The 23,754-nt window shown below is 33.4% G+C and overlaps 1 protein-coding gene, 2 long non-coding RNA genes and 1 pseudogene across 5 annotated transcripts; 3 read left to right on the top strand and 1 right to left on the bottom strand.

Moving 5' to 3' along the window:
• On the top strand, positions 1-1,665 carry LOC146906291 (uncharacterized). Its single transcript, XR_015020667.1, has 2 exons — positions 1-84; positions 1,466-1,665. It is a non-coding gene; the product is annotated as an uncharacterized LOC146906291 (long non-coding RNA).
• Positions 1,666-3,372: 1,707 nt separating this feature from the next.
• Positions 3,373-7,209, top strand: LOC146906292 (uncharacterized). 3 transcript variants are annotated; one of them, XR_015020543.1, is made up of 5 exons: positions 3,373-3,750; positions 4,382-5,824; positions 6,108-6,263; positions 6,377-6,440; positions 6,925-7,209. It is a non-coding gene; the product is annotated as an uncharacterized LOC146906292 (long non-coding RNA). The 3 variants fall into 3 exon arrangements; XR_015020542.1 differs by having other exon boundaries at positions 3,378-3,750; positions 4,382-4,516; positions 5,355-6,263; XR_015020541.1 differs by having other exon boundaries at positions 3,374-3,750; positions 4,382-6,263.
• A 6,144-nt stretch (positions 7,210-13,353) lies between these two features.
• Positions 13,354-16,012, bottom strand: LOC146906293 (uncharacterized). Its single transcript, XM_085728786.1, has 8 exons — positions 15,842-16,012; positions 15,409-15,676; positions 15,222-15,318; positions 14,965-15,134; positions 14,608-14,875; positions 14,476-14,515; positions 13,735-13,923; positions 13,354-13,632 (listed from the first exon to the last, which is right to left on the bottom strand). The coding sequence occupies exons 1-8, from the start codon at positions 16,010-16,012 to the stop codon at positions 13,354-13,356; spliced, it is 1,482 nt and encodes a 493-aa protein (XP_085584912.1).
• A 1,939-nt stretch (positions 16,013-17,951) lies between these two features.
• LOC146906294 (replication protein A 70 kDa DNA-binding subunit A-like) lies at positions 17,952-20,301 on the top strand (annotated as a pseudogene).
• Positions 20,302-23,754: the final 3,453 nt, after the last annotated feature.

Consider the following 23,754-nt stretch of genomic DNA (forward strand, 5'->3'; position numbering starts at 1 on the left):
TTTTTGAGAGAAGGATGAGAAGAACCAAGAGAGCTAGGAAGGAATCAATTGATGTAGCTTTTCATTTCGTTTTGCTGAATTAAGGTAAGGGTGGGATTCCTTTCACTAATAATATGTATAATTCTGAAATTTGATGAATTGTTGTGTTCTTGGTTTTAGGTTTAGAAGTTTTAGGTTAATTGAGGAAAATATGATGAATTGTGTTGTTTGATGCATGTTTCTATGTGGTTTTGGTTGTTATGTTGTATATAGAACCTGTAAACATTGTTCTAATTCATTTTGGGTGATTGGGGGATCAAAAATTGGGTTTTTGGAGTGAAAATTGATCTTTCCCGTAAGCTGTGAATGTCCAAAATCGGGCCCCGAACTGCCGAAATCGGGCCCCGAATTCTGAGCTGATTTTTCAGCTTTGGGTTCGACAAAAATCGGTCCCCGAACTGCTGAAATCGGGCCCCGGTTTCCTGTCAGCCAAAAACTGGAAAACACTCACTTTTGTGTCCGTTTCTGTTTTGAATTAGCTTTCGGTGTAAACATGAAAGTTGTAGATAATTAAGTTAGCTTTATAATGGCCTTGGTTTGGTGTGGAAAAGATTTGTAGATTTCGAGTTATGATAAAAATAGTCCAAGTGGGTCTTCAGAAAACTTTAAGAAAACTTAGCATAACTAATCCCAAGTTAGTCCTGAAACTTATGGTTGGTTTCCCAACTTCAAACTTAAGTGTTAGGGATTTAGTTGAGGTGTTTCATGGGTATTTGGCTTATGTCCTATTGATCCAAACTTAATTGCTTTTGAAGGATGTTTTGGACTTTGAGATGAATGTAATTGATTTATATATATGCTATGTTGTTGATTTCCGTTGTTGACGTTGATGTATCGTCTAATGTCGAAGTTGGGGAGTGTGTCATAATTGTTGTAGGCACATATGTTGTTGTTGTAGTCGTTGTTGAAGTTGTATGTTGATATACACAAGTCGAGTCCATATGCATACTCATGTTCTGTTGAGGGCTTATGTCCTGGAATGTTCATCATTCAAACCGTTGGGGGCTTATGCCCTGTAATGTTTATCATTCACCTGTTGGGGGCTTATGCCCTGGGATGCTTTAACCATCCAAATTGTTTGGGGCTTATGCCCTGGAATGCTTAGCATTCAACGCACGTAGATTGGTACCACATGCATGATGCATTAGTTGTTGTCGTTATTGCATTGTCGAGTTGTTGTCGTCGTTGTCGCATTGTCGAGTTGTCGGTGTAGTTGTTGATAACGAAGTTGTTGCTGTTGTTGTTCATTGTTGTTGAAGATGATTATGTTGTGCTATATGTATACGTTTATATACATTCTTAATGATGCCTGCTGTGAGATGTTGTTGTTTCATTAATTTGATGAATTATATTTTATTATTATTATTGAATGTGTTTCTCACCCCTTCTGCTTGAAAATGTTGTCATTCGTATGAGTAACTTGCAGGTAATGATGGCTTGTAGGTTGGTTGGCTCAAGTGTCTAGGGCTCTGATACATATTAGGATGGGGATCGTCGCGAATGTTTTCTTCATTTCTTTTATGTATCATGTTTTGAAAAGACCTTGTTGATGGAGTTTATCATTGTTGAGAATAATGTTTATTATCTTGAGGCCTTTGTGCCAAGAATTACATTGATGTTGAATTATATTTTCTAAAAGAATTATTCCGCTGCAGTTTTTAAGATATTTTAAATGTTGGTTTAAATAAATAGCTATTTTCTATTTATGAAATTTTGAAAAGCAGTGTGGCACTCCGTTGTATGATTTACTCTGATTATTATGATTAATATTACGTTGTTGAGAGAACGGGATGTTACGGAAATAGCCAAAAGAATGTTTCGTGCATTCCAATGAGATTGCACTATAATTTTTGACCACATATGCAGGACCTTGTGTACCCAATAGCAAGCTATGAAAAGTGGCACAAGCTAGTAGAACATTGCCTAAGGAGAGCTTAATTTGCTGTGAAAATGAAATTTGAAGCCTTGCAGAATTTGTATTCATGTATTGAAAGAGAACAATGTTCCAAAAGAAAGTGATTTTTGCAGGCCTTTTTACAAATCATAGTTACACGGTTTGGCATTCGCTTCGGTACGTGGTATGAATTCGGGTACGCGATTTGCGTCTTCCAAAAAACTAGGTATGTGGGGGGTATACAGAGTCGGTACGCTGTTTGGGTTCGTGGTACGTTCAAATATAATAATTGGTACGTTACTAATAAAAAAATATTTAATTAACAAAAAATAAAATACGAAATCACATGAAATAGGTAATTAAATATTGGTGTGGTGTTATAAAGTTATTTTGGAGAGGTAGCCTTGTGACCATAAAATGATAAAGAGACTTACATTGGCATTGCTACTTGTTAATTAATAAACTAATTGAACTGTGGGTGGTTGTGCTAGTGACTGAAAGGTCACATAATTGAATGAATAAAGCCAATCCTTTGAGCTATGTTTGGATTGATGGAGAGTGGTGGAATGAAATGGAATGGAGTGAGATAAAATCATGTTCCATTGTATGGTTTTGCAAAAAAAGAATGGAATGGAATGGAGTGTGATGGAACTCATTCCATCCATTAAGCCAAATTTTCATTCCCCCCAATTTGGGGTGTATCCAATGGAATGTAATACATAAATAATATAATGACAACTATGCCCCTACTTTTTCTATTTCATCAACTGCTCCTCCTTTTTTCGTTTTTTTCTCCTTCTATTCACCGTGTCTTCTTTCTTCTTGCCTTTCCCATACCTCATACTACTTCTTTCCCATTTTGTTTCCCACAGGTTTATTTACTACCGCAAAGAAATTGACTGACAAATTATTATGCAACAATCGTAAATTATTGAGGAACCACTGTTATGCACTGCACAATTATCTTCAATTCTAACTAATTAGTATTATACGCTTTTTGTTGTTTATGCTTATTATGAACATGTATTGACTTGTTTATTCTAACTAATCAGTACTGAACTTTTTTTTTCCTATTACCCATGTTTATGATGTACTTGTTTATTATGGTGTTACTTGATGCCAAAATAAACATATATTGATTACAAATTGATATTTTTAAACTAAAAGGTAAAAATGGAATAAAAAAGTTATAACACGTTTCGTTCCGTTCATTTTCCAAACAATGAAGTGGGAAATTAGTTCCATTCCATCTTGAAATATCCAAACAATTGAATGAAATTTTTATTCCATTCTGTTACATTTCTTTCCGTTCCATTCCGCTCCATTTTGTTCCGTTAGTTTTAGGTTATCCAAATAGAGCCAAGTTCCTTCAAACTAGCTGATAAATAACCAATAATATATGTATTTTTTAATTCCTTAATGGGATTGTCACTACTAGAAAAAAGACATTTAACATCAGAGATTTCACATCAGTGGACCAATTACTTGATGGCAAAAGCAACGCGGTGGCATTTTTGCAATTAAAGTGAACTCTGCAAAGGGTTTTCCCATCAGTTGAGAAATACCTGAAGGGGAAAATAATTATCAATGAATTTTAACATCAGCAGATATAATACCTGAGGGGAAATTTATCACACCTTTAACTTAAAACTTTCCCTTTTCTCTTTCTTCAGATCACGTTTCTTCTCTTTCTTCGGATGCCGTACGCGTTCTTCTCTTTCTTCACACAAACCTTGTTGTAAAGATTTCGATTTGAAGTAGCATGATTTCAATGTCACATACCAGCTCCGATTATTGACCTAACTCTCACGATCTCGGTAATCTTCCATCTTTTTCTTCATCTTCAACTATTTTCATTTTCAATTCCACATTTTTTATCATAAAGATTGAATTTTTTATTTTGATTTTCGTTTTTTTTGTGTCAGTGTTGGAATTATAGGGTCGATATACTCTTTAAGACTCAATAATGTTGAATTTTGAGTTTAATTTGAAATGGGTCATGTTCAAATTGATCATTGGATTTGTTGTTACTGTGTAATGATATTGATTTGATCAAAAAGTGGGTTTTTTTGATTCTAGATTTAAGGGTCTTGTAGGGAATTTCTGGGTGAAGTTAAATTGAGGGTTTTTATTTGAGGTTTGAGGTTTGGTGGAGGAAATAGTGAGTTATAGTTGCTGATTAGAGTAGCAGCTTGTTCTTTGTGAATTTTGAGTTTGCTTTGACATTTTGGAAAGTTGATTAGTGTTGGTTTGATTTTGATATGTTTATGTGTGGTTTTAAGGCAATCGATGATAAAGTTGAATTCAAATTTGCCTATTATAATGTTATGAAATAATTATTGTGGTTTTTTTATTGATTTTTCATTTATTTGATTAATTAGATTTTTCTGAGAAATACATTTTTTTTTCCTTCTGTGTATTGATGCAACCAACTGTATACTTCTCTAGGTACATAATTTTGGGTTCTTTTGGTATGATCCTGATGCTATAAAAATTTTAAACTTTGAAGAGATACCTCTTCCTCCTGAAGCTGCTTGTGTTGGATTAGAAATCATAGTTGTTGGTAATGATTGTGGTGAGAAGGTATGAACTTAATATTTTCACTTTCATTAGTTTTTGTAACTACTTACCTTTCATTAGTTGGTAATGATCAGTTGGTTAATAAGAATTGCGTAATCAACTAGCTTTCTTATTGTGTGAAAGCTCTTGTATACTTTCTACGATTTATGTTCAATCATATATTTGTGAAGAACAAAATCAGGTAGGTGTGATTGTTAAGCACTTAGTATAGTTACATGATGAGGTTACCCTAGAATTTAATTTATATATATAGAAGAGCATGGATGAAAGTGAAGATGAAATTGTGAGAGAAAAAGAGTCATAGTGTTCCCTTTTCTCAACCACGGGGTGTTGACTTTCGGATTATAACATAACGTCAATAATTTTGGAGGAGGGTTCCTTGTCTTTTTTTATTGTCGTTATTAAAAACAAAAATTCCACATACACACACCCTTTGTACGCATGACATGACATAACCAACAAATCACAAATGTTTTAAGCCTTTATCTGTTTTATTCTCGTAGACTCCCTCCGTCAGTAATTATATTCAAGATATTGTCGACAATTAAATGTAAACACATCTCTAACTTTGAACTCAAACTTTAATTCGCTGAGTTGGTGGACCTTAGTCTCTTGCAAACTTTTATGTCTTGCAAACTTTTTAGGGACAACGATATTGTCTCTGATTTCATTTTCATTAGTTTTTTATTTCAATTTTTTAGATAAATATGTTTCTTTAAAGAGTGAAGACTCATTTTAGATAAACATGTTTGTAGAGGGTTTTTCATGTTTGGGGTGTACCTTGGTTTCTCTGTTAGCTGCTGATTGGTTTGTGATCAGCTGCTATTGTTTATGTCGTTAGGATGTGAAGAGGTTATGGTTTGACCCCATTACTATTTGTGTCATGTTGAATGCTTCCTTCAAGAGTGGAAGCAAATGATCATGGGCTAGCGGAAGCAAGTGATCACGAGCGCAGGAAAGTGCAGTGTCACACATTTTGTTGTATCTTTGATTTTAATTTGCTAATATTGTGAGTGAGATTGAATGGTGAGGAAAAAGCTCTTAGTCCTTCAAGATTATATAGCATAAAGATTATTGACTTCATGTTTTCCTCTCTGTCATTGTTAAATATTTTATTGAGTACATTGACGGTGAGTTCTTAGTTAAACAATACATGTCATTCTTAGTTTTATTTATTTTTTTGACAAAACATGTTGACAAAGGAAATTATGAGAATTTTCATAGAGAAGTTCAGTTGTTGGGACGATTGCATCATCGACATCTTCTTTCACTGAAAGGCTTTTCTTTGGGACATGATCGCAAAAGCAAGAGGTTTCACATTTTTCATTTTTCTTTACTTTGTTATTGATTTTTCTGGTTGAGTATGAAAATCTGCATGATTAGAATTTATTAATGGTGATCGTGATGGTTTCACATTTTTAGTTGTGATTATAAACATTTTTAATGATCTGACGATTATGATGGATTGACAGTGTAAAATATCTTTACACTAACGATGGATATAAATTCATATTCAGAAATATAATTTTCTACTACCCATTGCCTTATCTTTCATATATCTAGTGAATTTATACCACTTTGCAATACATGCTAGTACATTGCCCTGTTTTGCCTTTGCACAAGACTTGATGTTGAACTGATAGAATAGTGGATCGGTATTATGTGGCATTCTTGGGATTGGATGTAAACATTTTTGGTTCCATGCCAACAAAGGGAATTAGCACATATGCACAAGGGTGCTCCTTAGCAAGTAAGGGATTCATTTGTCAATATTATTATGTGCATTCAATTTCACAAAGAACCAAATCTTTACTCAACTCTTTATTCCTCTCCCTCAAATATTTACTCTAAAATAATTTTTAGGTATATATTTCAGCTTGTTACGTTGGATTCACGTGAATCTGCTAAGATTCTTCACTTCTACAAGGTACCTACTCAATTTATTATGATAACATTAATCTAGTATATTCAGCTTGTTACGTTGGATTCACGTGAATCTGCTAAGATTCTTCACTGCCTCTAGTTCTCTGGTTTATTCATGTGAGTAGATTGTTCAACAAAGAGTAATGAAGTTTGGATTTTCTGTCAAGAAACTTAGAAAGTTTATTAGAAAAATGTCCACATACATTAGTTAGTTTAATTTGTGCTAACTCAAGCTTTATATTTGCTAAGTACTATTACAAATGCATACTTAGATTCAATGTTGACATTTTAATTATATTTGATGAATACCCAAATACATACTTTTGATTCATGTAGCTAAATAAAGATATGAAATGTCAGCTATGAATAGTTGAGGTGGTTTGGAAGAATTAATTTGTGTAAAAGAAATGGTGAAAATACTAGTACTAGTTAACTTGTGTTGTAACGTACTTTTAACTTTATTTCAGTTTGTGAATATATTTTTGCAGAGACCAGCATTTTTGGATATGGACTCTCATGCATTGCTGCCGCGGCTATACCATATACTTTATGCATATTAAATTGGTCTCGCGCATCACATTTAAGCAAAGCTCTTCTCCTTCAACGTCGTTGAAGTATTGATGGTAGAAATTTAGTAAGTGATAATTTTGTATATGTAAACTTGGTGTGTATGAAGCTTTGGTGATACTGTGAACTAAAATATTTTATTAAGATTTGTGTTTGTTGATATTGAATGTATATCAATAAAAGTAGGATCTTTGATATTGATTGTATATTGTATGTTTCCTTTTATTAAATAACGCCGGCCTTAAAAAATTGCTCATGTACTCTAGCCTATTTGGTAAAACAGCAAAAAAAAAAGGAATGTTTTTTTTTTAATTGAGATAGATCTCACATCAGGTGGAAATAGTGCCGATGTGAAGTAAAAGTATTTCTCATCAGTGGATGAGTTATACCTGATGTGAAAACCATAGTGTTTTTATATTAAATACAAAACTCACATCGGGTTGAAAATAACCTGACGTGGAAAGTCATCTATCACATCAGGTATGAACCCGATGTGAAATGTCATGGACATTTAACCTCACCTTTAGTTACATCGGGTGGGACCCGATGTGAAAAATCAATTTCAACTGATGTTAAATGTCATTTCTGTAGTAGTGTGTAAATAGGCTGATTCGGGTTAAGGCCCAAATCACACTTCATCTTCAAGCTTGGAATAAAGAGACTGCAAAAAGGGTTTACTGACATGGTGTTGAATTGTGTACACATTTGCAATCTGAATGACGTTTTCACGACTGAAATGCGCATCTAATGGTGTTGAACATAAAATCAAATAGGCGTAGCTTCATCAGAATCGAATTTGGACATGGTTTGTTGGTTCGCTGTATTGAACGAATTCATGAGTGAATTCTCGCGAACCAATTCATGAAAGAACTGGGAACTGGTTCGCACGAACCAATTCGCGGTTTTTGGGTTGATGAACAAATTATGTGACTATGCTACAAACAATTGGTACGTGTGAGATACACTTGGTCCAAAATCAGATAATCCACTTACAATAGGACAAACATAAAATGGAAGCAGAAATACATGACCAATAACACTTGCATCTCTGAGTAATACACATCTCAATTTCATATTAATGAGAATGATTAACAACGTACTTACCAACAACAAACATTCACATCTCAATTTCATATTAATCTTACAATTCATTACATTACATTAAGCATGAGTAATACACATATTTTGTACAATAAAATTAAAAAACTCTACAATAATTCACACGAATTTTTTAAACGGTAGCCCAACATATATTGTAACAACATATAACCACAAAGTAACACAGTTAGAGAAATTCAACACATAAACCATTATCATAAAACATTATTATAAAAAAAAGAAGTCATAATGTCCTTCAACGTGAAATGATCAACGTAAACAAAATATTTATTAGACATACATCTAATTCAAAGATCTACAACATTGTAATGTCTTTCAATATCAATTAGATTACAACATATTTCAACCATTATCATAAACCATTTTCCTAATACAAAAACAAAGATCTATCACGTTACAATGTTCTTCACCGTGAAATGATCAACATAAACATGTTCATAACCACCTCTTAGCGTGAAATCTTTCTGTAATTCCAGACACAAAAATACCTTCTCAAAGATAGGCAATCACTTGTTCAAATCTCTATTAAAATACATGGCAATGATCCAAGCAAATCCTAACAGCTGCAAAACACTAATCAATATTACTACTACGTAAATTATTCATATCTCTTCAACATTGATAACTATAAATAACAAAAAAAAAAATTAAAGAAATGCATATAAGAACACCCTTTCCCATATTGAAATTATAAAAAAAAAATTTAAGTTTGTTGTAAAACTAAAGAAGAAGGAAGGAGTATTTATAGACCTACCTTTGAACAACTGAATTACTGTATCAGTTAACGTGGAATTCAACAATACGATATTTCATACATTGTTCATAAGTCACGCGTTATAGTTACCGTTTCATACAACTATTCATAGCCGTTGAAAAAGGAGTCAATAAAAGTAAGTTTGTCCCATCAATTTGAATATCAAAAGAATTTACTGTTCATGACGACAAAACAACTGAAAATATTACATCATCATCTTTGAAAATATAGAATTTCATTCTTTCATAACTAATCTAATTCAATTATTTGTTATCTTAAAAAAAATTGTAACAAAGGAAATAGAAGAAAATTGGATATTACATAACTGTAAATTCTAAACTTTATTATAATTGCAACAACATCAGTTTAAACCTGACATAAAATTTAAATAAATCTTCTTAAATAATTGCAGCAACAATTAAAATTCAACAACTACAACAATAACCAATGGTATTTGAATATAATCTAAAAACCACTACATCAATCTTTACAAATAAAAACAATTTAAAAAAAAAAAAATAAGACCAACCATCAATCAAATTGTTCCTCCTCTTGAGAGATTCTTCATAATCCATTTTTGTCTTTGCCAACCTTGAAGTAAGATTCATTCTTCTAATATAACTTGCATCAATTGCTTCAGACAACTCAAAATAGGAAACTTGCAAGTCTTGAATATCTTTGACAATTTTTTCCCGTTTATCATAATCTTCTTGTGGTATTTCCTCAAGGTTATTGATATAATCATCAACAGAGGTTTTTGCAATCCAAAGTTTCTCAATGACAATGACACTGGAAATTGCAGCACGTTGTTGATCCTTCAAATTAAATTCATCTTCAAAAACACCATGCTCTTGTTGAACAAAATTAAATTTTGCAAGGGCCATGTCCAACTCACGAATGTTGACACAAAATAAATCAACATAAAACCTAATTGCAAGACAGAAACTCATCTCAACATAAGTGAGATAATCTTTAAGGACACCGACGTTATTTATTAACCGTTTTATATTATGAATAACGGATTCATCGTTCGAGATAATGTGGAAATCATTATTTAAGACCTCTATTATTTGGGATAGTAAACATTCAAGATCACGCCTTCCATCCCTTTGAGGAAAATTAAAAGCAACGGAAGAATGATTTCACCATGATTTGCATTATTATTCATCATGGTTTTTCTCTTTTCACAAGCGCAACAGAAAGTAAATATGGGAGGTTCATACAGCGCTTGCAAAAACCCAAATTTATAGGCATATGGCCCAACGAACACAAAATGATTGGAAAGGTCGTGTTTGTTGATAAAAAAAATCATGTTTTCAAACGAAACAACACAAACGTATGCACATTTCCATCTCCAACTAAAATTATACAAATGCAAATGAAACGGTTTAAAAGTCTAAATATAAAAATTACAAAAAAATTCACAATTAACGGAGAAAAAAAATCAAACAAAACTCTTACAAAATCTCCCTCAAATGCAAAAAATAAATGTAAAAATAAATACGATAGAATCTATAAAATGTCTTATTTAAAAGACACTTGTGCATTGATATGAAAGTGCTTCTTTCCATACATCATATCTATAATCTTAACGGTATTCTTTATATGTTGATCAATTTTGTTTGGAATCAATATTAAGTAATCAAATAAATTAAAATTTTTTACTACATAAACATTCGACGATACATCTATTTATATATATAAATGAGGAAATACTTGACATTCAAGACGAGACCATTAACAAACTTATGAACACTAAAAATTAAATACAAATACACTCTTAAATTTTACATTAACCACTCAAGATTATAAATTAAACAAACTCTTACAAATTTAGAATAGAATTCCTTATATATTAATCAACTTTGATTCAAATTTAGATTGATTATAAAAAAATTAAAGTTTGTTACCATGTGAATATTTGAGGACATATCCATTTATATGTATTCCTTATATAAATTTGGTGTCCACGTCATATTCTCAAATTCACAAGAAGTTAATAAGCAAAGGGTTAAAGTTTGTCACCATGTGAATATTGGACGATACATCTATTCACATGTATGAACGCCGAAAATTTGCAAGCTTCAAAATTACATCATTAAAAAACTTCCATTAAGCAAACATAGAATGTAACTACCCTCCTACAATTTTCATTGGAGGGTGGGAAATACAAACCTTAGAATAATAAAAGTTTTATCTTAAAATACAAAACATCACATACAACCGCTATAGAAGGAACATTAAGAGAACTTTCTTCCATGTACCAAACGAAACATCGACTACAAACATTAACATCAACAAACACCATCCAATCAATCAAACCCACCAAAGTAGCCATATATGTATAATCAGATACGCCTTGACATTTTGGCCTTGCATCCAAACAATTAAAGAAAACTTTTGGTCATTGGAAGATTAAAACTTTACTTAGAAAAAGATAAAATTTGAAATCAACCTCTCAATTTCAACATATATGTTGCGAGGAGGATAATCCACAAGCAAACATAGCTTATCTTCTACGTTTAGTTTAGCCTCTTTCAGAAATTGCTTCCATCCTGCATACAAATAATATTTGTGGTCTTCCTTTCTGTTTTTTTCTAATCGGACAAGGGTAGAACACATCAGTCTCATTGTTCACTAACTTCACGCAACTATACTTCCATATTGTAGTATGTTTGGTCACCGAAACAGGAATATGCTGCAAACATAACTCTTGTACAATTAAATTATAAAGTACATGATAGTTACATCCACATAGTACATTAATATGCACGCGGGACAAACAGAAACTAACCAAGACATTTCGTGCTTTTTTTATAGACAACGTAACCTTCTTCTCCCAACTTGAAGCAGCTAAGAATTCATCTGATCATCAACATCCAATGGATCAGACAAATCCCCTTGAGGTAATTCAACTTCAAAACATTGATCAAACATATTTATACCTACACAACATACATAAATAAGCCATTAATAAACTAATTTATACAATGGTCTTAATCGAAAAACAACGCATACACATTAAAAGAGATCCCCTTAAAAACACACCCATTTAAATAATCTCCAACACTAAAACTCAAATATCTATATAATCCTAACCATAATGATAATAAATCAAGTAAACAACGACATTAACACAATAAAGTATTGTACTATAGCAAATTAGATTTATATATATAGCAAATAATCAATACCACCACTGGGTTGTTTTATTTATTTTTTTAAACAATGCCGTTTTGATGCTAACTTTTCTTTCCTTTCCTTCCTCATCTGTTTGGCCAAAGAACAAGAAGATCCCACAATGCAATCCATAAATCTAATAAGTCCAAAGTTTGTGCGATACACGAAAGGTAAGTACCAAAAATGGGATAAGCTAGATTAAACGGGGTGGATGGAAAAGAAATATATGATTCAATAACACCCAGTTTAAATAGAAGTCCACTATCTTCAGCTACCACGTGATGCAAATGCTAATGATGACATAAGACAACAATAAAGCAAGAATTCTCGCATAAAGATCACTACTTGGTAAATCAAATACCAACCATCAATTAAACAACACATTAAATGAATAGTCAATGTAGACTTTCACTTGAAAGTACATATGACCTTTTTTTAAAGATGAAAGTACATATGGCTAAATAGGGTAGGCATGAAATTGATACAACAACAGGTAGTATAGGACACATAACATGTAAGAAATTGTATCTAGTAGACTAAATTGAGTACTCTTCATAACATCTACAATAGCCTACAAAAAAGATGTACAACTTTAATTTTATATAATAATGTAAGATTCAATAAATGGAAAGACAATATAATTATGAAAGATTTATCGGATATCTATAGAAGATAAACGTTAGTCTATGAACTATTAACTATTTTACATCTCAATGATTATCCTAAATGATTGTCAAATTTGTTTTTTTTTAATTAACACTTTTTTTATATACATTACAAAATTAATAGTAATTAACTTTGAAATGGTCTAAATTTATAATGCTCACAAATACATAAACATAATAATGATACTCACTAATCTTAAATATTATGTGGTAAATATTGCTTGTAGATATTAATATTGATATCCACTAGTCTTAAACTTTTTTATAAATGCAATCCCATTTAAATATTTCTTAATAAACAAAATTATATGAGAAAACATGATGAAAATCATATTGCATTAAAACATTAAGATATTAAACAAATTTCATCATAATACAAACATTAGCCCTGGAACTCTTGTCCAATGGATTGCATCAAAATATCTTACGATTACACACATTAATTGAAACACAAGGAACACAAGTTAAATGCACTAGGAAACCAATTATTTCAATAATAGATATACTCTACTCCACTACATTACATAACACAGCACACAACATACATAAAGCCAAAAGGAAACTTGGACAAAGACATGTCCATTATTCAATGATGCATTGCAATGCAAGAGTAGTAGGAGAAGGAAGACCACTCAATCTTTCTCAGTCTTGACAACCTTGAGTACGTGTTTCTTCTCAAGTGTTTCAACCTCTTCAAACTCCTTAACCAAACTCATCTTCAAAATACTGCTTGGTTCTTTACCCATAATGTTTTTGTTCTTCAGATCCATGGGAGAAACAATGCAATCATCTGCAAATTCGGCAGCTTCAGTTTCCTCAACACACTCGCAATCCTCTGACGAATTATCACTATCATCAACATCAACACAGGAATATTCATCATAAGCAACTCCCCCATTATGGACAATAGACTGGAAAAAAAACCATATTACATTTGAGCTAACAACTGCCTCGTAAGCTGGCCAACACGTACGTCCAAAACCTCACAAAAATTGCGTATCATATAGACTAACCTTGATAGGAGTTATCATAAGACCAATTTCTTCAAATGTTTTAATAACCTTTGGATCCATGCAGCAACGTCTCACACGGCCAAACCCATCAAAAGCAGATGTTGACACAGAGCTTGTATCAATCAATAAAAGCAATTTCTTGCCAATAAGAGCCTTAAACTCGGTGGGAGAATGACTAGAATTCTCAGACTGCAAGGGTAGAAGACAATAATTTAATAAAATAAATATGATGCTTAAAAATAAAACTACAAAATAAGTACAATTGGATACCTTTGCAGCTGCACCAACTAAGCACATGACTTCTCCACAATAAAACTCATGTCAATGTCAAACATAATAAACACAAGGCTAAAATATGGTTTTGGTCCCTGCAAATATGTCTCGTTTTTATTTTAGTCCCTATAATTTTTTTTGTTGTTTTTGGTCCCTACAAATATATCTCGTTTTGGTTTTGATCCCTGGCCCCACTTTTGTGATGATTTGCACACGTGGCATATTATGACTGAACCCATTTATTAGAAAAATAGTCCCTGCAAAATCTTTTGATTTTTAAAAAGGTCCCTGCAAAATATTTTACTTTTGAAAATAGTCCCTCCAGGGACTATTTTCAAAAGTGGAGGGACTATTTTCAAAAGTAAAATATTTTGCAGGGACCAAAAACAAAAAAAAAGATTACAAGGACTAAAACCATAACGAGGCATATTTGCAGAGACCAAAACCATATTTTAGCCTAAACACAACCTGGGATTCTTCATCGCTCACCTCCAACTTAACCTTGAACCTACCAAGTGTGATATTCACCCAATAATAAAAATCAAACAATAGACAAGTATAAAAATCAAATGTTTAACCTCAAAGGGTACGAAGACTTACCTTGGAATTACATGGAACACATGCCTAGCACAAGAATTATAGTAGTAAGAACCAGAGTCTGGTATCACACTCTTATGACACTTGCACGCAGAATACCACCCATCTTCACCCTCACATATCCCAACAACATTTCCACTAACAACACAATGCCCATCAGTTTCACCATTGACCAACTGACCTATAGTTTTCTTAGGATAAGACTTCAGAAACTCATACTCCAAAGAAGCCTTGGCACCGGATCCAATAACTGGAATTTCAACTGAGGTTTCTATCCCATTCACAGCAATTATACGCAACCATAAAAAAATCAACAACCAATAGCAACATATATTACAGTCTTACATATACTCAAAATACCAAATGGAACATTCATAAATGTTCTTAAATTTTTCAGCCTCAGATATCTTTGGATTAACCAATATCCTGGTTGTGTGAATGACATTTTGCATGGAAAACTTGTCTGATACATTATCAATTTCTTCAAGTCATCGACATAATCTCCAAACAAAGCACACTTGCACTTGACACTGCATTTATCAAATCAAGATGTAAGGAATAAGACGAGCTTTACAACGAAGAATTGAAAAAAGTTGCATTCAGGACAATATTCAAACCTTTCATCAGATAATTCAATAACAATCATCTTTGTAATTTTTCCATCCCTAATATACTCCATCCCAGCAGACATTCCAATTATCAGCCCAATCACATCTAAAAAAAACAAATCCATCCACAACAACGTATTCAACAAAATTAAACCTTTTCAATATTAAGATAGAAAAATACAAACCCTAATATCACCAACCAAATAATCATAATCCTGGGTAAACCCACATATCTCCTCAATCTTAGTAAGGGACAAACCATAACGGGATATAACAATACCATCACCCTTCTTAACCCTGGTCTTCATCTGAAAAACCAGTGTGTACGGATGAAGGGCGGTCCTATAAGAGCCAAAACAGGGTACAACAAAGAAATTTGAAAACTCATATGTATAGCCCTCCTCTATCCGGGACTCAAACACATGAACTAGCTGCTTTCTTATGGTTGCATGGATCTTTCCACCCTGAAATTGAATAATATATAGAAAAAATACAAATCATGTTTTCAATAATCCATAATATTCCTACAAAAAATACATACATTGCAAAAAAAATTAAACCTGCTCACTATAAATTTCATTAAAAACAAAACATACTATAATAAAATATTCCTGCTAAAAAAATATCACCACCTTCTCATCAATCAGAACCATCTCAACTGAATTATTATCCTTTGGATTGAGAAAAGCTGGTACACTCCATAGCCTAAGAACCCTTGCCTGAATGCACCATGCATCCTTCCCAGGTTTAACATTGCACAATGAGTTGAAAGTTTTCAAACCAGCATTCTTCTTCTCCATTTCAAAACCAAGAGTGTATTTCGAGTTTGATTTTAAAATGTGTGAATAATCTACCATCAACAAAACCTATTTATAGATGGAATGAGTTGAAACATCATATGGGCATAGCTGTACCATTACCCCTACAAACAAAATACAATTCATGATTGTACTTTATGAATCCTACAAATTATGGATCCTGTTCTCAATATTTTTCAAGAAACTAAGTACATTGTACGTGAAAAATTCAATTTCTTTATGGGAAACGCACATGGCCGTACTTGTTTCAAATTCTTCCATGCAAAGATGAGAATGGCGGGAAGCCTTTTCAGGCCATCGGGGAAGATGAAAAATCACACGTGGACACTGGATTTGAGGTGAACATTGTCTTTTTTTTGACATTCCCTTTTAAGTATTATAGATACCGTTTAAAACTAATTTTAATCAGTTTACAACATGTGTTGTGACCCAGTTGAAAACTGACATACTATGTCGAGATATTCTAAGATGCGACCAAACTGACATAAAAAGGATCGCTTTTTTGCATTAGTGGTTGATAGTGGACAATATTATAGCTGATATACAAACAATCCCTTTTATATGCTTAGATTTCTTTTGATTAATGTGCTACAATGACTATTTTAATGTTAAAAAAAAGTCTAGTTTTTGAGGTAAATGGAGCCTAAGGTCGTGAGTCTTAGTATTTCAAGTGACATGAACTTTTGAATAAAACTTGAATCTTTTATGCAAAGTTTTAAATAGTAATAATGTAGAAAAAATTTGCGTTAGAAACTATGTTCTTACTACGGGAATTTTCACAAACATCTTTTATGATCCAAAATAGCACTTGAGGGAATACACTTGAAATATTATAATTGATCGAGATAAATGGACAATAATCCTAAAATCAAAAAAGCTTGGATTGTGCATAAATAGACAAGTGATGATTAATATTGGGCATGAATAAAAATGATGAAAATCTCTCCTCTCTCTCTCTTTGGTACTCTCTAGTAGAGTAATGACTTAGTCTTAGGACTTAGCCTTCTTCTATCTTTCCCTTTCCTTTTATGTACTAAGAATACCAATTTTAATTGAGTTCTCATCTATCAATTATATAATTGTTACTTTACAATTATCCATTTTATGACATTCTCAATTTTGAGAACCATTACAACATCTTAGAAATAGAGGTAACTTTATCGAAGTTTTCATAAAAAAAGTGTTGTTTAAGTTTAAGAAAAATCGACCCTGCTTTTGTTAAAGGGTTTAGTAGTAATGAATGATCAATGTAGGTTTTGTGTTAAATTTAATTAGAGTTGAATTGTTTTAGTCAGGTTTAGAAAATTTGTCGTTATGTTAAATCTTTTGAAAACTAGTCGAACTATTGTTATTGTGAAATTTTGTGTGTAATTGATTTAAAGGAAGCAGATACCTAGTTTTATTTATGTAGAGACCGAGCCAATTTTTGTGTGGGCGTGATTAACGACAAAATATTACTAAGTGTACTAGTATGTTGACAAGTGATAATATGTATAAATCTTACAATGGATAAGCTTCCGATTTTCCTGTTCTTTCCTCTTCTAACGAAATCCGCTCTTCTCCGTGTTTGGCGCTGGTTTCCTGTAAGTTTTATGTGTTCTGAGTGTGTTTAGTTGTTCCATGCTGTTGCTGCTATTCTTTTGTCTTTTGTGTGGTTTACGGTGTTTTAGGGCGTTTGCTAGAACCCCTTTTCTGAGATTCTGCAAAAGGTGCTTCTTTTTTATCTGTGGGTTTGAATTTTTTGGCCGCATTCGTTAGGTATACTAATTTTTCCCTTATTTCATTTAATTTACCCTATCTTTGCTTGATTAAACAATTCGATTTAATTGTTTTGCTTTGCCTATAAATCCCCCCTTGTTGTGTTCGAACATTTCACATTTCTCATTGCTCAAAACCCTCGAACATTTTTTGCTCATTGATAATGGATAATGTTTTTAATCCTGTTTCCGAGATTGCAACCGGAAAGGATGGCTGGAGAATCAAGGTTCATGTGGTCAGGCTTTGGGAGGTTCCTACATTCATGAAACTATATTAGAGAAACTCTCTTGAGGTGGTTCTAATTGATGACAAGGTAATTTTCTCACAATTCTTTTGCATTTTGTGATTAATCTCTCCTTTTGCTCTGATTAACTCTGTGTTTGTTTGTCCTAATTTTGGGTGTGTAGTTGGTTTTTTTACATTTTGACCTAATTTTGATTCTTTGCATGTTTGAAATCAAAGGGATCCAAGATTCATGCCAGTGTTAGGAAGCAGTTGCTATACGTTTTCCAGTCCAGACTACCTGATGGAAAAGTTTACAAGTTATGATGCTTCTCTGTTGCTCCATGCGTTGGTTCTTATCGTACTACCCCACACCCATATATGATCGTTTTCCAAATGACCACTAAGGTTCAGGTCTCTAAGAGTTCGACCATTCCTACCTATGGTGTTTCTTTGACCAAAATTGCTGATGTTTGTGGTCGTACTTATGATTATGACTACTTAGTTGGTAAATTTCGTATCTCCAGTATCTTTGTATTGTAAATCTATTCATTTCATATTATGTTGGTTCAACATAGTAATTTTAATAATTATTTTTTTGTTTGTGTTGATTTTTTGAGTAGATGTTGTTGGATTGATGACTGCCATATCAATTGAAAGGGAATATATTAGGGATGGTAAGGTGACTAAGATGGTTGTATTTGAATTGACTGATGATAGGTCAGTGACGCTTTTTTTGTTGTGATTATGCATTTAAATGTTTATTTGGTTACGTGTTTTTTTACTTTTGTTATTGTTTTATTTGTATTGCGCTGATTTGTTTGATTTTTTTCTCAATGTTTAGTGGTAAGTGTGAGTGTGCACTCTTTGGGAAATGTGTTGATGCTTTGAACAAGTTTATGGGGAAGTCTGTTGATGGGAAGCCTATGGTCTTGGTTCAGTTTGCCAAAGTGAAAATCTTCAAAGGTATTTTATTCTAATTATCTATGTATTGGTTACGTTATCTTCTATTTCTTTATTGTATAAAAGTTTTTTAAGTGTTGTGATTGTTGAATTCTCATTTCACAGACAAGGCATCCCTTCAAAATGTTTTGAATACCACACAGATTTTGATCAATCCTTCGATATAAGAGGTTGCCAAAGTTAGGAAAAGGTTTCATGTCTGGTTAATATGTGTTTCTGCTAGCTACTTTGGTTAGGGATTAATTTTAAATTTAAGAGATCCGTATGATTTATTCAATGTATTTTTGTTTGGTGTATTTCAGTGTATTTGCTGGTGGTATGGATCTCTCTACTATCCCAATACTTGGCCCACGTAAAAGGGCAACGGTCGAAGAGAAATTTCTGTGAATGTATCCTAAAAAGACTTTGTCTCAATTGCACGATACTCCTGAAGATGGAACATTCATTGTTTATGCAACCGTTGAGGGATTTGTTGATGGGGAGGAATGGTGGTATCCAGCTTGAAAATGCAATAGGAGTGTTGCTCCTGATTCCGGAGCCTACTACTGCAAGGGTTGTGACAAACATGTTTTTCCAGATGGTATCTAGGTATACTGTCTAATATTTTATTTCGTGGCTATTGCTATTTTTCTTTAGTTTTTGTCTTCTGATTCCTTTGTACATTTATTGATTGCTTTTGGATTGCTTTATATGATATTGAATACATTGGTTCCTAAATTCTAGGTATCAGGTTAGGATCAATGTGAGTGATGCAACCAGTGTTGAAGTTTTTGTTATTTTTGACGGTGATGTTCAGAATTTGCTTAACTTGCCCTGCAGTTCCGTTGTGGCTGCCTCAACGGTTTGTGTTTAATTTTTGGGTAGTTTGTTTGGTTAGGATTAAATCTCATCGATTTATTTATTTATTTTTATTTTAAGGCTGAGAATGTTGGGTTCTACCCAATTGAGTTTTTTAACAAGCTGAGGGAGAAGATGTTGTTTAAGGTGGATAAGTCTTATGGTTCCAGTATCTTTTTGATGGCTCTTTTAAGGTGAAGAGGGTTTGTGACGATCCTTCTGTCATTCAATCCTTTGATTCAATTGGTGTTGAATATACTCAAACCAAGGTTGTTGTTACACCTTTCATTTGTGATTTTGTTCTATTTATTGTGACCCTCTTATTATTTATTCTGTTTGGTGATTATTTTTCTTTGTTCAGTCTTTGTTAATGAAAGCTGCTGTTGAAACCTCTCCCCTGCCTCCTGAATCTGAGGATGTGGAAGACCCCCATGCTGAGGACTTTATTGCTAATGTTATCGTTACCCCGAAAAGTATCCTCGATGTTGCTGATAAGGTTGGTTTCATTGTTCGTATGCATGATTTTCCTATAGGGTTTGGTTGGGACTGTGATTGCGATTGTTTATTCTCTTCTTGGCTTTTTTCTTGTCTCTTTATTTTTTATTTATTCTTTCAATTTGTTTATTTCGTAGGAGTTTACCAATGATTTTCCCAACGATGTTTCTGATCTTGCAAGTGAGGATGAGGTGGTTCATGCTTTTGCTGTTGAGACTGGTAAGAGTAGTTCTAAGGTTATTGTTGCTGATGATGGTTCTTCTGCAAGGTCCAAAGGTTCTGGTGTTAAGAGAAACCTTGATGGTGCCTTTATTGAGGTTGATTCTGATGATGAGACATTGTCCCAGAAGTATGAGACTTGATAAGATGTAAGAGACTTGGTAAGTAATGAAGGAAGGCCTAGGGTTGTGAGAACAACAGAGCTACAGCCCCCTTCGCTTATAAACAATAGAGCTACAACTCCCTTCGCTATTGCCGTGATTCGGCTTAACAGGCTACATCCCCCTTCGCTTGACAATGATTATGCAATGACACAACTAAATGCTACAACAGCAACATCAACTTCGCATCATAATCTCGCAATTCTTTAACATGAATAACATCATATTTAACAACAATAATTCATTCATACATCTTCGTAAAAAAAAACATGTTAAATTATCCACAAAAGATTTTCACGTCAAACCAAGACTACTGGAAAGTTAACACAATTATTTTAGACCCACACCTCTGTCATTGTTAACTATCATGAACTAACTTAATTAGATTGTTTATATTGGTCCTACAATAATTTTAGAGGGCCTAGGGGTGTTAAAAATAGCAAGGTACATAAGAAATGATCTCACAAAATCGTTTTCGACACTTACTGTCAAATCACTTCATGATTTGGAAAAATCGCTTCATGATTTTGACAGCATCAGACATACTAAAATTACAGATTTTCTGTCAAAATTGCCTCATGATCACTGGAATCGCCTCATGATTTTAACAGCATCATACATGCTGAAATCACAAATTTTTCTACGATTTTCTACCATGGGAGCCTCCTTGGCTCTGTTTCTTGACCCTAGACTCTCCAAAATCGTCCATAATCATCACCATATGATTACCCTATCATTAGAACGTTAATCCCTCACTAACCTACCTGATTAACCACTCTTTTCACCGTTCAATTCTATTGTTCACTTTACCCCTGGTTATTTCTCTCAAATTATAATCTCTTAACAATCAAATTGCAATTCAAACCTAACTTCTATAACATCAAAATTATCAACAACATCAAAATTAAACCCTTTTTCAGAATTATAGACTCATGATTAAAGAAGGTTAGTCCCACCCTTACCTTAGATTGGTTAGATTCTGAATTATACAAGCTTTCCCTTCTTCTCACAAAGCTCTTCTCTTCTCTGACTTCCCACTTTCTCTTTTTCTCCCAAAAACTGTTTTTACATGTTCTGACTCTCTATTCCTAACCTCTCTTATTCTTAACTTACATATTCTCCCTTATTCCAATTATGCCCTTATGCCTCATTAATCTAATTTAATTATATTCCCCCGCTAATAATGCTCATATTAAGCTACTAATAATTACCAACATATAACACATCACAATTATTCAAATAAATTATACAAAAAGACACTAAACTCGATAAAATAAATAATTAACAAAATAGGGCGTTACAACTCTCCCCCACTTAGAATATTTTCGTCCTCGAAAATGTACCTCATTCAAATAACTCTGGATATGACTCCAACATCTTACTCTCCAACTCCCACGTCAAACTTTCACCAGCCACTCCTTCCCAAACGACTTTCACAAGAGGTATCTCCTTGCCTCTCAACTTCTTCACTTCATGACCTTCAATCCTCACTGGTAAGGTCTCGATCGTAAGGTTGTCTCTCACTTGCACATCATCTCTTGGAATCACATGAGATGGATCCGAAACATACTTCCGAAGTTGTGACACATGAAACACAACATGTAAGTTCGAAAGATGCGGTGGTAAAACCACTCTATACGCAACCATCCCAACTTTTTCCGAAATCTGATGCGGCCAATAAACCTCGGAGTCAGTTTCTTTGATTTTAGCGCACGTCCAACACCGGTCACAGGAGTGACTCTCAAAAACACATGGTCTCCTTCTTGAAACTCAAGATCCTTCCTACGCTTATCATGATAACTCTTTTATCTACTCTGTGATGCTTTCATCTTTTCTCTAATCAACTTAACCTTCTCGGTAGTCTGTTGAACAATGTCCAGTCCCAGTACCACACTCTCACCAGACTCATACCAACACAACAAAGTTCTACATTTTCGACCATACAACGCTTCGAACGGTGCCATTCCAATGATAGAATGGTAGCTGTTATTATAAGTGAACTCGATCAATGGAAGATGACTATCCCAAGTTCCTCCCTGCTCAAGTACACAAACTCTCAACAAGTCCTCCAACGACTGAATTGTCCTCTCCGTCTGTCCATCTTTCTGCGGATGATACGCCGAACTCAAACTCAGCTTAGAACCTAACGCCTCCTACAAACTCTTCCAAAATCTAGAAGTAAATTTTGGATCTCTATCTGATACAATAATCGACGGAAAACCATGTAGCTTCACAATCTCACAAATATAAATCTCCGCCAACTGAGATACAGGAAAACTGATGTTAATCGGAATAAAATGGGCCGACTTCGTCAGTCTATCCACAATTATCCAAATCGCATCATGTCCTCTTGGAGTATTCGGCAAACTCGTCACAAAATCCATGGATATACTATCCCACTTCCACTTTGGAATATCTAAAGGTGTCAACAACCTAGCAGGTTTCTGGTGTTCAACTTTCGACTTTTGACAAATTAAACACGCATACACAAATTGTGCTACATCTCGCTTCAACCCGGACCACCAAAATAACTTCTTCAAATCATGATACATTTGTGTAGCTCCCAGATGAATACTCAAATTACTTCTGTGACTTTCTTCCAAAATCATCTTTTTCATCCCTATATCATCAGGAATACAAATTCTATCCCGAAACCGCAACACTCCTTGATCATCAACTTTAAAGTCACTATCTTCAGCCTGATTTTTCCCAACCATTAAATCTACCAACTTCACATCTACCTTCTGAGCTTCCTTGATACTATTAAAAAATTCACTGTTGATCTTCAACATTCCCAATTTTACACTCTGAGGCGACACTTAACAAACCAAGCTCAAGTCTCTGAACTGTTCAAGCAACTCCAACTCTTTAACCATCATAGCCGATATATGTAATGTTTTCCTACTTAAAGCATCTGCAACAGCATTAGCCTTACCCGGATGGTAATTCAACCCGAAATAATAATCATTTAGCAATTCAAGCCACCTTCACTGCCTCATATTTAATTCTTTCTGGTCAAATAAATACTTCAGACTTTTATGATCGCTGAACACTTCAAATCTAGAAACA

The sequence above is a fragment of the Medicago sativa genome, chromosome 7, assembly GCF_051527215.1.
Source record: "Medicago sativa cultivar Bolivia chromosome 7, Bolivia_mono, whole genome shotgun sequence".
Lineage (NCBI taxonomy): Eukaryota > Viridiplantae > Streptophyta > Magnoliopsida > Fabales > Fabaceae > Medicago > Medicago sativa.

What these genes read in the sequence shown, in the direction of transcription:
- LOC146906293 (XM_085728786.1), bottom strand. Translation starts at nt 16,012, where the DNA reads ATGGAGAAGAAGAATGCTGGTTTGAAAACTTTCAACTCATTGTGCAAT. An exon ending in TTCTGATTGATGAGAAGGTG is followed by an intron (nt 15,677 to 15,841) that starts GTGATATTTTTT and finishes ATTCAATTTCAG; the next exon opens with GGTGGAAAGATCCATGCAAC. An exon ending in ATTGAATTATCTGATGAAAG is followed by an intron (nt 15,135 to 15,221) that starts GTTTGAATATTG and finishes TGATAAATGCAG; the next exon opens with TGTCAAGTGCAAGTGTGCTT.